General features: G+C 52.9%; 1 protein-coding gene across 3 annotated transcripts in view; it reads left to right on the top strand.

The window, feature by feature from the left end:
• Window positions 1-257: 257 nt before the first annotated feature.
• The window catches only part of SEZ6L2 (seizure related 6 homolog (mouse)-like 2), a 19565-nt gene continuing 4655 nt past the window's right edge, over window positions 258-15167 (top strand). For all 3 annotated transcript variants that reach the window (XM_008584556.1, XM_008584555.1, XM_008584554.1), the window contains exons 1-12: window positions 258-597; window positions 1528-1659; window positions 2409-2708; window positions 3084-3223; window positions 3486-3687; window positions 8141-8326; window positions 9349-9517; window positions 10205-10368; window positions 12725-12925; window positions 13371-13509; window positions 14321-14517; window positions 14659-14853. In XM_008584556.1, coding sequence (XP_008582778.1) covers window positions 519-597; window positions 1528-1659; window positions 2409-2708; window positions 3084-3223; window positions 3486-3687; window positions 8141-8326; window positions 9349-9517; window positions 10205-10368; window positions 12725-12925; window positions 13371-13509; window positions 14321-14517; window positions 14659-14853 — 2104 coding nt within the window. In that variant the 5' untranslated portion in view covers window positions 258-518. The remainder of the gene's footprint in view (window positions 598-1527; window positions 1660-2408; window positions 2709-3083; window positions 3224-3485; window positions 3688-8140; window positions 8327-9348; window positions 9518-10204; window positions 10369-12724; window positions 12926-13370; window positions 13510-14320; window positions 14518-14658; window positions 14854-15167) is intronic.

The raw sequence follows: 15167 nt of genomic DNA, 5'->3' as shown, positions 1-15167 counted from the left end.
CCCCAGGATCTGACGTGGGCTCGACCCCTTTCTCAGCTTCTCCCTCCTGCAGCTCCAGTGCCCAAGCTCTGGCTCTCCCTGTTCCACAACCCCTTCCCCTCCCCGACCAGCCCCACTAGAGCCCAGTAGGGACCCTTCCGATCCTCGACCCCACCCTAGGCCCCCGGAAGCTGCCTTCTCCCTCTCCATCCCCCAGCTTGGGATCCAGCCAGCCCCGTGAACCCTGGCGCCCAAGCAAGAGGGTAACCCAGGCGACCCGCTCCTTCGGCCTTCTCGGCCCCACCCCCTGCAGCCGGAGCCGCGCCCCCCTCTACCGCAGATCCAAGAGCAGAGGACAGAGGAGATTGAGCAAAGGGGGGGGTGGGCTCCATCCCAAGGGGCTGAGAAATTGTCTTCCTTGGCTGACCCTTAGCAGGAAAAAAAAAATAATTAAAGGGAAATATAAAAGGAGACGGAGGAAAGGTGGTAGCCAGATCATTTAGGAGAGGCACAGAGGAGAGAAATCGGCGTGAGTCGCCATGGGGACTCCCAGGGCCCAGCACCCGCCGCCTCCCCAGCTGCTGTTCCTAATTCTGCTGAGCTGTCCCTGGATTCAGGGTAAGGACATGAGAGTGTGGGGGTGGGCCCCGGGAAGGCCCCCAGCGGGGTCCTCCACCCTCCTTTCTCCGAACATCCTGGGTCTTCTGACCTCGTGGGGGAGGGGAGGGGCACAGCTTACGGGGAACGGGCAAGCCAGGCTTTCAGGCTTGTGCCTAGGGTCCCTTAACCCCCAATATTGAAGAGGTGGGAAATGAATGAGGAGAGCTTTTAGCAGCGTCTCAGGAGTTAAATCCAGGAAGGAGGGCTGGGGGAAGTTGGGGGGATGTCTGCGGAGGCGGCAAAAGCACGCAGGGTACCTGGGTGGGAGATGAAGCTGCTGGGAGAGACACCAGGCGCTCCACACTCAGATGTGCTTGGATGTACCGACAAAGATGAGAAGTCAAAGACCAGATATTCAGTCTCCTACTCTGACCCCCAGCCAGACTCCAGAGAAGGAGACAGAGACTCATAGAATGAGAGAGAGAGAGAGAGAGAGAGAGAGAGAGAGAGAGAGAGAGAGAGAGACAGCCACACTGCAGAGACAGAAACCCAAAGAGAAAGCCAGGCACTGCAGAAGCAAGGGCTGGGACGTGCTGCCAGACCCTCCGCAGAGCCCCAGGGTTGTGGGGGAGACCACCACTGAGGTGAAAAGGAAGGCAGCATCGACGCCCCCTCTCCACCCTGCTGGTGCTGTCCAGGGTTCATAAGAACCGAGGTGCTCACTGAAGGTTTACACAGCTCCTGGGGGGAAAGGGGAGAGAGAGATGTAGGAGTGTGAGGGGCAGCTGGGAGCCCTTCCTCCAATCTTGGCTCTCAGCCCAGACTGGGACCCTCTGAGCCCCTGCAGGCCCAGCTGACAGAGGAGGGAAGAAGTGCTCTGGAAAAGATCACTCTGGAGAAGGAAGGGATGTGGGGGAGTGGAGAGGCTCACACAACTTTACCTTCTAGGTCTGCCCCTGAAGGAGGAAGAGGTACTGCCAGAGCCTGGAAGCGAGACCCCCACAGTGGCCTCTAAGGCCCTGGCCGAGCTGCTCCATGGGGCCTTGCTGAGGAGGGGCCCAGAGATGAGCTACCTGCCGGGTGAGGCCCCCAGAGTGACAGATGTGGCATAGAGGCAGAGGGAGAGACACTGGCTCAGGGAGATGGGAGCCAAGCTAGGGGAGAGAAGCAGGCAGAGAAAGACTGCAGAGGGGACAAGTCCCCTAGAAAGGCCAGTGGAATTCAGAGGGAGACAGGGTGAGACAGGTGGAGAACGAAAACTGGGCATAGACAGAACTGGAGAAATAGAGACGGAATGCTTGAGACAGTTGGACAGAAAAACACACACACAGAGAGAAAGAGATGGAAATTCTGAGAACCAGAGGCAGAGAAATGGTAGGAGAGAGAAAGAGAGAGAGCAAAATATGAAAAAGAGTAGATCTGGAATCATAAAATCAAACAGCAGTAAGAATACTACTAAACAGAGGAATAAAGAGTTCCAGAAAGAGCAAGACAGAGGCAAGAACAGGGGGTAACCAGGAGAGAGAGCCAGATCTGAAAGGGGAGGCAGAGAAAAGCTCAAAGAGATCCTCGGGGTGGAAGGGCCTGGGAGAGGGGAAGGGGAAGGTGGAAGAGGGGAAGAGAAGTGGGGGGAGGTCAGGCTGTGAAAGCCTTGGAAGGACATGGGGAGTTTGGGTGGGGAAAGGAAAGGTGGGGGTGGAGGGGCTCTACCTTGTGGGCGAGGCCTTTTGAGTTCAGTGAGGCAATCCCCAGTTTCTCTCAGTCCTGCCCACACCCAAGGGCAGCCAATTTGCTCCTCCTGTGCCCTGACGTTCCTTGCACTGTCCCAGGATCTGATCCAGACCCTACACTAGCCACCCCTCCAGCCGGCCAGACTCTTGCAGCGCCCTCCCTGCCACGGGCCACTGAGCCAGGGATAGGGCCTCTGACAACAGCCGTAACCCCTAAGGGGGTCAGGGGAGCAGGCCCCACCGCGCCGGAGCTGCTGACTCCGCCCCCAGGAACTACGGCCCCGCCCACGCCTGGCCCCGCCTCTCCAGGTCCGCCCCTCGGGCCTGAAGGAGGAGAGGAGGAGACTATGACCACCATCATCACCACGACGACTGTTACCACTACGGTGACTAGCCCAGGTGAGACGCTGGAAAGGGGATAGGGGTGGTGTCCAGGAGTAGGGATGTGGAAGAGGAGGCTGCTGGGATGGATGGAGGAGACGCTGCTGGGGACATGTGTTAGAAGGAGTTCTAGGTAGAGATGGGAGAGGGGCTTCTGTTTAATCCTAACAAAGGCTAGCATTCATATACCCTTTCCCTGTACCAGGCACTGCTCTATGTGTTTCATCTACATTACAAGTGGGGAGGGGAGTTCTGGGTACAAGTGAGAGGGGGTGCACAGGATAAAGACAGTGAGGGATGATGGGGAGAAGACAGATGAGTCTCCAGAGTTGCTTGGCTGGGAGGGCAAGAGCACAGGGGTTCTCTCTATCCCAGCCACTCACATTTCTTTAGTTCTGTGTAATAACAACATCTCCGAGGGAGAAGGGTACGTGGAATCTCCAGATTTGGGGAGCACTGCCAGCCACACCCTGGGGCTCCTGGACTGCACTTACAGCATCCATGTCTACCCTGGCTACGGCATTGAGATCCAGGTAACTGGACCTGAGCATGTGACTGTGAAACTTCTCAACCCTTTCTTTGGGGCTGTGGGTGTGTGAAAGTTTGGCCTGGGAGCCAGAGAGCCTATTTTCTGACTCATAAAATCTCAAAAACTCTTCTAGAGTTCTACCGCTTGGGCAATGTCACCGCATAGGCTGCTACATACAGGGAGAAGGAAGGCAGGGGACAGGGAGCTTACGGAGTCACCCCCTTCTGGCTGACTTGCCCTGGTGTGTCTCTGTCTGGCTTCTCTAGGTGCAGACGCTGAACCTGTCTCAGGAGGAGGAGCTCCTGGTGCTGGCTGGTGGGGGTTCCCCAGGCCTGGCGCCCCGACTCCTGGCCAACTCCTCCATGCTGGGAGAAGGACAAGTCCTTCGGAGCCCAACAAATCGGCTTCTCCTGCACTTCCAGAGCCCACGGGTTCCAAGGGGCGGTGGCTTCAGGATTCACTATCAGGGTGAGGAGTCTGAGGGTGCTTGTGGAAGGGCTGGCAGGGCTGGGGCCACCATAGGCACAGGGGCATCTTGGGGGGCCTTCCAAGCTCAGGCACTGAGAGGGGGGCTTTTCTTCCTGACTGGGACTCTGGAGGCAGGATCCTCAGAGGAGACCCATGCACACTTATCTCCTGCACTTACAGATCTGTGTCTGGGTGTGCACACAACCAAGTTCAACTCAACAAATATTTATTGAGTGCCTACTTTGTTCCAGGCCCCATGTTCACCTTGGGGAAAGGAATGAAAAGTTACATATAAATCTGACTTCAAGGAACTCAGAATCTAGGCAAGGAGACAGACAAGTAATCGGGATGGTTATAATTCAATTAGATAAGGGCCATGATGGAGGAAACACAGGTAGGGGGAGCAAGATCAAAGGGACATAAATTTCTTCTAAGGAATATGGGGACATTTTCTTGGAGGAGGTGATGACTCAGCTAAGACCCAAAGGATGAGTTAGCTGGGGAAGGGTGGGAGGGAGAGATGAAGGGAGGCAGCTGTCTACATGGATGAAAAAGCACACTTCAAGACCCAGAAAGGAGAGAAAATGGGACCTCAGATGAGGTGAAGTAATTCAGCATGGAAGATAGAATCGTCTGAGCTGTGTGACCTGGGACAAAGTACCTAACCTTTCTGTGCCTCATGGTCTCATTTGAAAAAGAGAGATCATAATATGTTCCCCATGGAAGGTAATCAGGAAGATCAAATGAATTAGTACATGTCAAGTGCTTAAAACAGTGTCTGGTACACAGTGAGAGCTGCAAACTGTCAGTCATCAATGTTACACTCAAAGCACAGAACACAGCAGGGGAGAAACAGCTAGGAGACCAGGCTAGGAAGCAGATTGGATTCAGATCATAAAGGGTGGGCTGGCCAGTTAGCTCAGTTGGTTAGAGCATAGTGCTGATAACACCAGAGTCCAGGGTTTATCCCTGTGGACAGCCACCCTCGCCTCCCCCCACCCATAAAGATCATAAAGGGCCTATCAGCTTCAGTAAGGAGTTCAGACTACTTTAACCTGCAGGTGAGAGGGAGACATTTGAAATGTTTTAGGCAGGGAAGTGACAGCCTCAGATTTGCAACTTCGAAAGAGCCTTCTGACTTCTGGGGGCAGGGAAGAGGGATGTATCAGAGCATAGCTGCATTCATGAGCTTCCACCCACAGACAACCCACACACGTGTGTGCATCCATGCTCACCTGTGCATACGGGAAGCTTCCCACAATGCAGGCATATGTTCTAGCATACATGGATGTGCAAGGCAAGGGGCCCAGCCAGTGTCCCCATTCCAGACACTGCTGTCTCCTCTAAGGCCCTTCCTATCCTCCTGGGAAACATAGGAGGAACTGTGTGTTGGGCCAACGTCCCCTTCATATTGCCTCCTGGCCTTACCCAGCCCCGCTTAAGACCTCTGCTGACTCCAGATACCTTGTACACCTTATCTAGGACGCAACCCACATCCCTCCCTCACATCCTCTCTGGCCTCTCCCCCCTGCCTCTCCTGGGTCCTCTGCTCAGGACCTGCCCCAGGGGCTGATGTGTGCCAGGCAGAGGTGCTCACCACCAGGTCTGTTCACAGAGAGACCAGTGAGCTGGGGGGCATGAACTTGGTGGTAGGGGCCTGGCTGTTGGGGAACAAGAGCACACCATGAGGGTCCCAGGCCTGGACCCTCAGATATTACAAAATAGCTCCCCCCTGGCTCCTTTAAGCAGCCACTTCTCCAGGGCATTGAAAATAGGACTCTTTAGGCTAAGTGGAACACTTGGGGAAGGAGGACTACTGCATAAATTGGCCTGCATTACCTGCCTCCGTCTTCCCTGCTTTGCGGCTCCTCCAGCCTCCTTTGGGACCATGGCACTGTTTAAGCCCTTCCCCACCTGCACTAACTGGGGCCTCTGGTCCAGAGAGGCCTCATTAGCTGCTCTGAAAAGCCCAAGGCTCCATCACCTCTCACCCCAAGAGTCCAGCAAACTCTCCCACTTACAAAGCCCTTTCCCCAACCACTGTTTCATGTACTTCTCTCAGTAACCCTGGGTGTGGCCATTGTTGGTTCCATCTCTCACAGGAAGAAAAAGACTCAAGGTTATGTGGATTGCTCAGCCACCTGCAGAGTCATTGCCGAGCCAGAAATCAGATCCCTGAGTCCCTGACTCCCAGTCTTTCATTTAATAGAGGCTGAGGGGTGGGTGATTAACATTTTCTGTGCACCTTCTATATGCCAGGTGCTTTGCATGTTTCTTTTATTTAACTTTCAGGCCAGTCCTCACTGATAGGAGTTATTATTGCCATTACTAGGTGAGAGGCCCCTAGAGATGCAGTCACCTGCTCAAAGTCATGTAGCTTATAAATTGTGGAGTTAGAACTGGAATTTAGGTTTGCTTGTCTCCAAATCCAGTGCTCTTTGCACAGTTCCACACTGCCTCTTGGCTGTATTCATTGATCAGCTAAGCTAGGTTTTTGGGAGACACAATAAATAGGCTTGAGAAAGTAGTTAATGTGATGACAAAATTATTCATGCAGGACTGTATATAAGCAAGAGATCAACTAACTCTGTTGGAGAGAGGAGGAGTCAGGAAGGCTTCCTGGAAAAGGTGGTACTTAAGTTACTCCTTGAAAGATGAGAAAGAGTGTGGAGAGGGCTATCTAGATAGGGGCAAGGGTATGGAGCAAAAATACGGAGGTGAGACCATAAGGAGTCACAAAACTGTCTTGTGTAGGATATCCGGGTCTCGGGTGCTAAACACTGACGCTGGAAGTGCTGGGAAGGGGCTTGAATGTCAATCTAAAGCATTCAGACTTGATTCTGTTGGCCATGGAGAGCCATTAAAGAGGCTAACATTTACTAAAACCACTGAGTTCCAGAAGATTGTTTTTGTTTTGTTTTGTTTTGGTGGCTGGCCAGTATGGGGATCCAAACACTTGACCTTGTAGAAGGTTGTTTTTGTGTCTATCCCAGTAGACTGTGGACTCCAGAAGGGCAAGGCCTGGGTCTTTTTCATCTCTCTGTCCCCAGGGCTCAGCCAAGGAAATATTTGTTGAATTTTGAAATAGGGAGGGACCAGGTCTCTTACAGAATCACTGAAGTCTTGGAGAGTCAGGAAAAGCAAAGGTCCCGGCAAGCTGGTATCTCCCAAGCCCTCTGCTACTCAGAGCCTGCCCCTCCTACAAGACACAGCTTTGGTGCACTTCCTCCAGGAAGCCCTTCTTGATGAGCTCTGCCCAGTTCTGAAACGTAGAGATGTGAGGATCAAGTTCAGAAGCCATCATTTTCTAACAAGTGTCTTTCTATTTATTTGTTTTATTCCACCTGCTTCCACAAGAATTTCAGGAGGCTTTCAAAAAGAATGCAGGCAATACAACTATATAGAATAGTAAGAAAAAAATGGTACCAGGTAATGCTTATTGGAATTAAAAAAAATAGAATGTGGATGAACAGGCTGTTGTTGCTAGGAACAAGCCTTAATCTGCTCCAAGTTTCCCAGCACCCAGTGCAAAAAGGGAGATTACACAGTTCTCACTGCAAGAAAGGAGAAGACAAACCAGTTCTTTGAGGAGGGTAAAGCTCTCCCTAGCATTTCACCTCCACTGGGGGAGTCCCTTAGGGGGCACGGAGTATTAAGGTTTTTGATGACAAAAATAGTCAAATTCCTTTTTTTTTTTAATTTAATTTTTTTTTTCAAAAAGATGACCGGTAAGGGGATCTTAACCCTTGACTTGGTGTTGTCAGCACGAGGCTCTCCCAAGTGAGCTAACCAGCCATCCCTATATAGGGATCCAAACCCGTGGCCTTGGTGTTATCAGCACCACACTCTCCCAAGTGAGCCACGGGCTGGCCTGCAAAGAGTCAAATTCCTAAAGAAACTCTATGTGGTTCATCTGGTTGAAAGCGGAGGGTGTAATACTACAGTGTGCCTTAGTGAAAGAAAGTCTATGAGTGTGGAGAGGAGAAAATACTAGGAGGCATTTAATAACTTGGAGCCTCAATTTCCACACTTGTAAAATGGGTTACATAGTCTTTCTCTGCTTACCTCAAAAGTACTGTGTGATCTCACGTTGGAAGCTGAAAAAGCTCTGCAAATAGTATTGTTGTTATCAGAGCTGGACAGAGTTCAGAGATGTCAATTGACTTGCCTGAGGGTACACAGCAAATGGGTACCAGGTTCCAGAATAACTTCTTTGAGCCTCAGGTAAAGTGGGTAAATTACAAAGAGTAGGGGAGATAGGGATGTCAAAATTACCTGTTCATGAGACAATGTGCCTGTGCCAGGAGCTCTTATTCCTCAGTGTGGACTCCAGTGTAGAACCACTTTGTGTCCCCAGGGGGGTCTGGAAGGAGGGGGAGGAAGCACTGGGGATTGGTCTGAGAGGATGGCATGGGGAAACGAGCTCTTCTTCTCCCTGCTCTGCCTGGTCCAGCCTACCTGCTGAGCTGCGGCTTCCCTCCCCAACCAGCCCATGGGGATGTGAGCGTGACAGACCTGCACCCTGGGGGCACTGCCACCTTCCACTGTGATTCGGGCTACCAGCTGCAGGGTGAAGAGACTCTCATCTGCCTCAATGGCACCCGGCCAGCCTGGAACAGTGAACCCCCCAGCTGCATGGGTGAGTTTCCTGCCACGATGGGTGGGGGCTTCTGTCCTGAGAACCCTATGGGGAAGGTCCTATTTTGAGGGTCTCTATCTTTGGGGATAACCCATCCTGAAGGGTTTTCTATCCTGAGGCTCCCAATCTTGGGGTTCCCACCTGGAGCTCTTTACACTGAGGTTCTCTATCCCTGGAGAGTCTCCATCTTGGGTAGTCTCCATCTTGGGATATCCCATCTGGAAGTTTCCACTTTGTGAGTCATCGTTCTGGAGGTCCCTTCTTTTGAAGAGTCTTCATCCTAGAGGAAACTCGTCTTAGGGTCCATATTTGGAGCGTCTCTATGCTGGAGAGGCTTCATACTGGGGATCCCCCATCCTGTGGAGTCTTCATTCTGGGAATTCCCATCTTGAAGATTTTCCATTGAAGGGTTTCAGTTTGGGGGATCCCCATAACTCTCCATCCCAGGGTGTCCATATCTATAACTCTCCATCCCAGGGTGTCCATATCTATAACTCTCCATCCCAGGGTGTCCATATCTGAGGTGTCTTCATTTTAGTGGAATCTCCATCCTGGGAGGTGTCCATCCTGGGGTTTTTCTTTTTTTTTTTTTCCTTTTTGTCTCTTCTCGTGTCCGGCAACGGATCGCAACCCTCAGTGTCGCGCCCGTACCGGACCGGGACCGGCAACGGGATCGCAACCCTTGGTGCTGCGCCCACACCTTGCTCAGCCAGTGAGCGGGAACCCGTCTGTATGTGGGATCTGAACCCTCGGCGGGAGCGCCACCGCGCTCCCAAGCGGCGCACTGTAGCAGTGTGCCACCGGGCCGGCCCATCCTGGGGTTTTTCTATTCTCCTCCCGGGTGATGGCCTGGAGAAGGTTCTGCCCCTCTGAGCCAGTGGGGCAGAGGTCATCCCTGGGTCAGGTCCCAGCCAAAGATATACATGCAACAGCTCTGAAGATGGGCCTGAGAAGGGCAGAGGCCCCGAGGAGAAGGACAAGTTACTTCAGTTGGCCTTAACCTGCCCCTTCTCTGCTCACAGCATCCTGTGGTGGCACCATCCACAATGCTACTCTGGGCCGCATCGTGTCCCCTGAGCCTGGGGGAGCTGCAGGGCCCAACCTCACCTGCCGTTGGGTCATTGAAGCAGCTGAGGGACGCCGGCTGCACCTACACTTCGAGAGGGTCTCTCTGGATGAGGACAATGACCGGTGAGGGTCTGGGCCTTGGGTCAGAGGTCCACACCTCAGGGAAGTCGGGAGGCTGCAGTGGGAGTCAAACAGATCTGGAGTGGATCCTGCTTGGGATACATGTCAAACACAATTTACTCCTAACCCTTTCTTAGGAAGTGTAGCTGTGCAAACTTAGAGCAATTACTTACCCTCTCTGTGCCTCAATTTCGTCATTTGTAGAATGGAGATAGATACTAGTACCTCCCTCTTAAGGTCTCTTTGAGGATAAATGCATTAAGATATGCAAAATTCATAGAATGATGCCCAGGGCACAGTAAGCACTGTAAAAGTGTCTGCCATCATCATTGTCATCATTCTTTTTTTGTTTTGGTGGGTGGCCAATATAGGGATCCGAACATTATTGTTCTTTATCTAACAACCCAGTATCCCAGCTCTGCCACACTTGCTGTGTGATCTTGGGCAGGTTACTTAATCTTTCTGTGCCTTGATATCCTCGTCTATAAGATAAGGACTCTTGACAGTATCTGACTAAAGAGTTCTTGTGAAAATTAAACGAGATAAAATGTGTAAAGGCTTAGAAGAGCACATGGCATATAGTTAATGTTTGATAATAATAGTTATAAAAATAAGCTAGGAGGGCAGGTAAGAGGTGAGGCATCTTCTGAGGGCACGTTGAATACCTGGCCACCCTTCTGTCCATTCCAGGCTGATGGTGCGCTCAGGGGGCAGTCCCCTATCCCCAGTGATCTATGACTCGGACATGGATGATGTCCCAGAGCGGGGTCTCATCAGTGACGCCCAGTCCCTCTATGTGGAGCTGCTGTCAGAGACACCTGCCAATCCTCTTCTGCTAAGCCTCCGATTTGAAGGTAACTGTCCCACTCCCCCACCGAGTCTCAAGCCCTGCACCTTCCCCTCTTCCTGACACCAGGCATAGGCACAAGAACATACTTCATCCCTGCTCATCTCCATGTTTGGATCCCTGAAACTGACTTGCCTCCCCACCCTGAAACTACAAGCATCCCTTCATACGGACCCCTCCTCATTCCCTGAGGTAGACTTTTTTTTTTTTCTTAAAGATGACCGGTAAGGGGATCTTAACCCTCGACTTGGTGTTGTCAGCACCACGCTCAGCCAGTGAGCGAACCGGCCATCCCTATATGGGATCCGAACCCGTGGCCTTGGTGTTATCAGCACCGCACTCTACCGAGTGAGCCACAGGCCGGCCCCCCTGAGGTAGACTTTTCTGTTTAAGCCTCATGCATGGCTGGATCCAGATACACAGCCAAGAGACCAGTTATTGCAATTTCTCAGTTGCTTGCTCTGAGCTGGCTTCACTCTCCATCAGGGTTCCCTACGTGAGGGACCTTGCTGCAGACTTACACACCACCAACTTAGTAACTCCATCAGAGAGAGAGAGAGAAATCTCATATTATTCCTGATAGCTTCAGCAAAAATGCCCGGAAAGGCTCTCAAAGAACTGGTTAAAGTCCTGTGCCTTTGTCTGAGCCAATCACTGTAGCTACTAGGGGCAGGTGGTGTTATGATCAGCAGGTCTGCATCACATGACCATCCCTGGTTGTCCTCAACTAAGCCTCAGGGACTGGGAGTGGGGAAGGTGTGTTTCCCAAAATGAAAATAGGGGCACTGTTATCAGATGAAAGGGGAACAGAAGCTGGACAGGTAGAAACAAGGAGGTCAGCGATCATAGGAGAAAAGACATTTGAGCTTGGCCTTCAAAGATAGAGAGTATTTTAAAACAGGAAGATTGAGGGCCGGCCCGGTGGCGCACTGCTGTAGTGCGCCGCTTGGGAAGTGTGGTGGCGCTCCCGCCGAGGGTTCGGATCCCACATACAGACTGGCCACTCACTGGCTGAGCGAGGGGCGGGAGCAACACCGAGGGTTGCGATCCCGTGGCCGGTCCCGGTCCGGTACGGTACGGGCACGACACTGAGGGTTGCAATCAATTGCCGGTCACGAAAAAAAAAAAAACAGGAAGATTGAGAAAGAGCATCTCATGTGGGAGCAGTGTAAGCAAAGGTGAGGAGGTAAAGAAATGGCTAGTGTGTTTGGGAAACAGAATTTCAGTGTGGCTGGAGCAGAGGATTTGTACAAACAGTAGCAGAACAGAGACAAAGAGTGAAATGCTCAGAGATGAGAAGGGCTAGTTTCTGGTACAAATCATGAGAGAAATGGAATTGGCACTGGGTCCTGATGGATGGGTAGGACTTGGACAGGATACCCTATCAGGTTGAGTAACAGTGAAATAGGACAGTGGAGCTGCCAAAATAAATTGCATGATAGATTCTGAGAGTGTTAAAGTGCTGGCCTTTTAGTGAGAATTCCTAGTTTTGAGGGCCGGCCCGTGTCTCACTTGGGAGAATGCGATGCTGATAACACCAAGGCCGTGGGTTCGGATCCGGTATAGGGATGGCCGGTTAGCTCACCTGGGAGAGCGTGGTGCTGACAACACCAAGCTAAGGGTTAAGATCCCCTCATCGGTCACCTTAAAAAAACAAAAAAGAATTCCTAGTTTTGTAGGCACCTCTGTAGTTGTGAGCCACTGCCGCTCTGTGAGCTTCAGATTCCTCATCTGTATCATGGGAACCTAAGTCTCACCTTACAGGTAGTTTTGCAGCTACGACATAATCAGGTGGGCAGATACTAAAATGCTCTACAAATGTTCATTTTTGCTGACTTCGTCCAATGTAAAAACTGAGTAGCTTTTGTATTAGCTGCAATTTTGGATTCTAGCAACACCATGGATGATGAGAATCCAACTGTTATTTTTGAGGAGAGAACATACCTACACAAGTCAGTTCTCCAAAGACACCCCTCCCACAGCCCCTCCCCTTGCAGTATCCAGAGCCAAGTATCTGTGGCTGGGAATCAAGCCATCTCTGTCTGAGATCTGGTTTTGCCATTGCCTGCTGGGTGACCTTGGCCAAGTGGCTTTTTGTATATGGGCCTCCTCATCTATAGAATGGTGGCTGGGACTTGACTAGCCTAGGGGTTTCCTTCAGAGGCCAAGGAGGTAACAGAAATGTGTGAATGAGGAGTGTTAGGGTTTTGGATAGACTGGAGAGTGAAAGCTAAGCCCAAGGGCATTCAGTTTTTAAAAGCCCACTGTGTGGCCAAACAATACCTGAATTCAACCTAATCCCCAGTTTGAGATCCTGTGAGGCCTGTCCTAATGCTTAATTTTCATGACTGACTCCTCCCTAGCCTTTGAGGAGGATCGCTGCTTTGCCCCTTTCCTGGCACATGGCAACGTCACTACCACGGACTCTGAGTACCGCCCAGGGGCACTGGCCACCTTCTCATGCCTCCCAGGATATGCCCTGGAGCCCCCTGGCCCCCCCAATGCCATCGAATGTGTGGATCCCGCAGAACCCCACTGGAATGACACAGAGCCAGCCTGCAAGGGTGAGCCCTCCACATCCAGGGAAGTCCTTTGGTCTACGCACTACCCCCTGAACTGGGGATCATGGGAAGGACATTTAGGAAGGAGACCTGCATATCCAAACTTAATAAACCCAAGCCTTGGGTAAATCCTCAGCCCTTCAGTGACTGTTTTCTTTTGTGGGCTACCAAATTCAGGAGTCACAAACCCAAATGTCCCTAAGAGCCAGAACTGGAGTTGGGCTAAGTCATGGTTTGGGTGGGTAGGCTGGAGAGTTGGTAGGGTTAATTAAGAGCAGGGCTGGGGATTGGGCACAACAGGACCTGGATGTGGCCAGAGACAGGTGGATCATAGGTAACAGGAAAATGTGAGGAGGTCTGGTGCACACAACCAGGAGTGGTAAGCACTGTGGTGAAATGGAGACTGCAGGCCCACCTGGTCCTTAACCTGACTCCCCCCCTCCCCTAGCCATGTGTGGAGGGGAGCTGTCAGAGCCAGCTGGTGTGGTCCTCTCTCCTGACTGGCCCCAGAGCTATAGCCCCGGCCAGGACTGCGCATGGAGCCTGCATGTCCAGGAAGAGAAGCGCATCTTGCTGCAAGTGGAGATGTATGTTTGGGTCCTACAGAGGGTGTGCTGAGGGTGGGCTCAGCAAGTGAGGTGTGGCAGCGCATTTACCTGCATTCGGAGCCTGGCTGGCTCTTCTGTGTCTACATGGAATTCGGTGGATATAGGGGCTGAAGAAAGGTGGCCAGGGTTCAGGCTAGGGGTGGAAGACCTGGGTTCAAATCACCTCTTAGCCAGGCGACCTTGGACAAGTAAATGGGGTAATGCAGGGGCTACTGTGAACAGGGGCTCTGGCCTGGTGTCTCTCACTCTTCAGAGATTTCTGAGGCTGCCTCTGGAGCAATCTCCAGGGACCCAGGGCCAACCACCCAGCACCCAAGGTGGGTGTGGGTGTGGGGAGAATCCAGTGAGCTGATTTGGTATTAGTTGGTCATGTGACTGGACAGAACCAGAGGTGGGCGTGGCCCAAAAGCAGGTACTCAGGCGGGGCCTAGAGTTGTACGGTGTGCTTGGGAGTATGGTCCGTGATTGGACAGAGTTGGGGTTGGGCTAGCCTACGGATCCCAGGTGATGGTGGATGAACCGGAGAATGGACGGAGTTAGTAATGAGCAGGCCTGGGGACTGGGAAGCAGGAGATGGAAGGAGCCATAGAAAAGGTAGAACCTGGAGGGTCTAACTTAGAGGAGAAACCTATGATTCTCAAAACTGAGGCGGCGCCAGACCGGGATGGGGAACACGGGGCGGAGCTGGAGGGTAGGTGGGGTTATTAATGAACTGAGTTGGGGATTGGGCAGAACTGGATGGGAGGACCGGCCGTAGCCCCTCCTTACTATCCGGTCCCATTCCCTGCAGCTTGAATGTGCGGGAAGGGGACATGCTGACACTGTTTGACGGGGACGGTCCCAGCGCCCGAGTCCTGGCCCAGCTGCGGGGACCTCAACCGCGCCGCCGCCTCCTCTCCTCTGGGCCCGACCTCAAGCTGCAGTTCCAGGCACCGCCCGGGCCCCCAAATCCGGGCCTGGGCCAAGGCTTCGTATTGCACTTCAAAGGTACCCAGGGTCAGGGTCCCGAGATGGGCAGGGGCCTAGCAGGCCAGAGGTCCCGGGAGGCGCCACTATAGGGAAGCCTTGATGCTAGAAGGGCGCCTGAGTCAAAGGACAACCTCCAAACTCACCCTCTCTCCCTGGCAGAGGTTCCGAGGAACGACACCTGCCCCGAGCTGCCACCTCCGGAGTGGGGCTGGAGGACGGCGTCCCACGGGGACCTGATCCGGGGCACCGTGCTCACTTACCAGTGCGAGCCTGGCTACGAGCTGCTGGGCTCCGACATTCTCACCTGTCAGTGGGACCTGTCCTGGAGCGCCGCGCCGCCCGCCTGCCAAAAGAGTGAGCCAGGCCCCGCTCTCGTCCTGTCACCGACTCGCCCCTGCCCGTCGGGCTTCGCCCCTCTGCTTGAGCCCTGCCTCCGCCCTTTCCTGTGCCCGTCCCTGTCCTGCGTTCCATCCCTTCGCCCTAGGTCCTGCCGGGATCTTCCTCAGGCCTCACCCCATGTCTTTTAGGTCTCACTCCCCCGATCGGTGCCCCGAAATGTCCTCTCTGGGTCCCGCCCTCATTTCCGGGACGCATTTCTCTCTCTTCCACGGTTCTGGGCTCAGTTCGGGTTTCCTCCATCCCTTCCCGACCCCGCCTCCCCCCCCCCC

This window comes from Galeopterus variegatus, unplaced genomic scaffold (genome assembly GCF_000696425.1).
Source record: "Galeopterus variegatus unplaced genomic scaffold, G_variegatus-3.0.2 Scaffold3304, whole genome shotgun sequence".
Taxonomy (NCBI): Eukaryota; Metazoa; Chordata; class Mammalia; order Dermoptera; family Cynocephalidae; genus Galeopterus; species Galeopterus variegatus.
The sequence above is the reverse complement of the archived record's forward strand: the minus strand, read 5'-3'. Positions and strand labels throughout refer to the sequence as shown.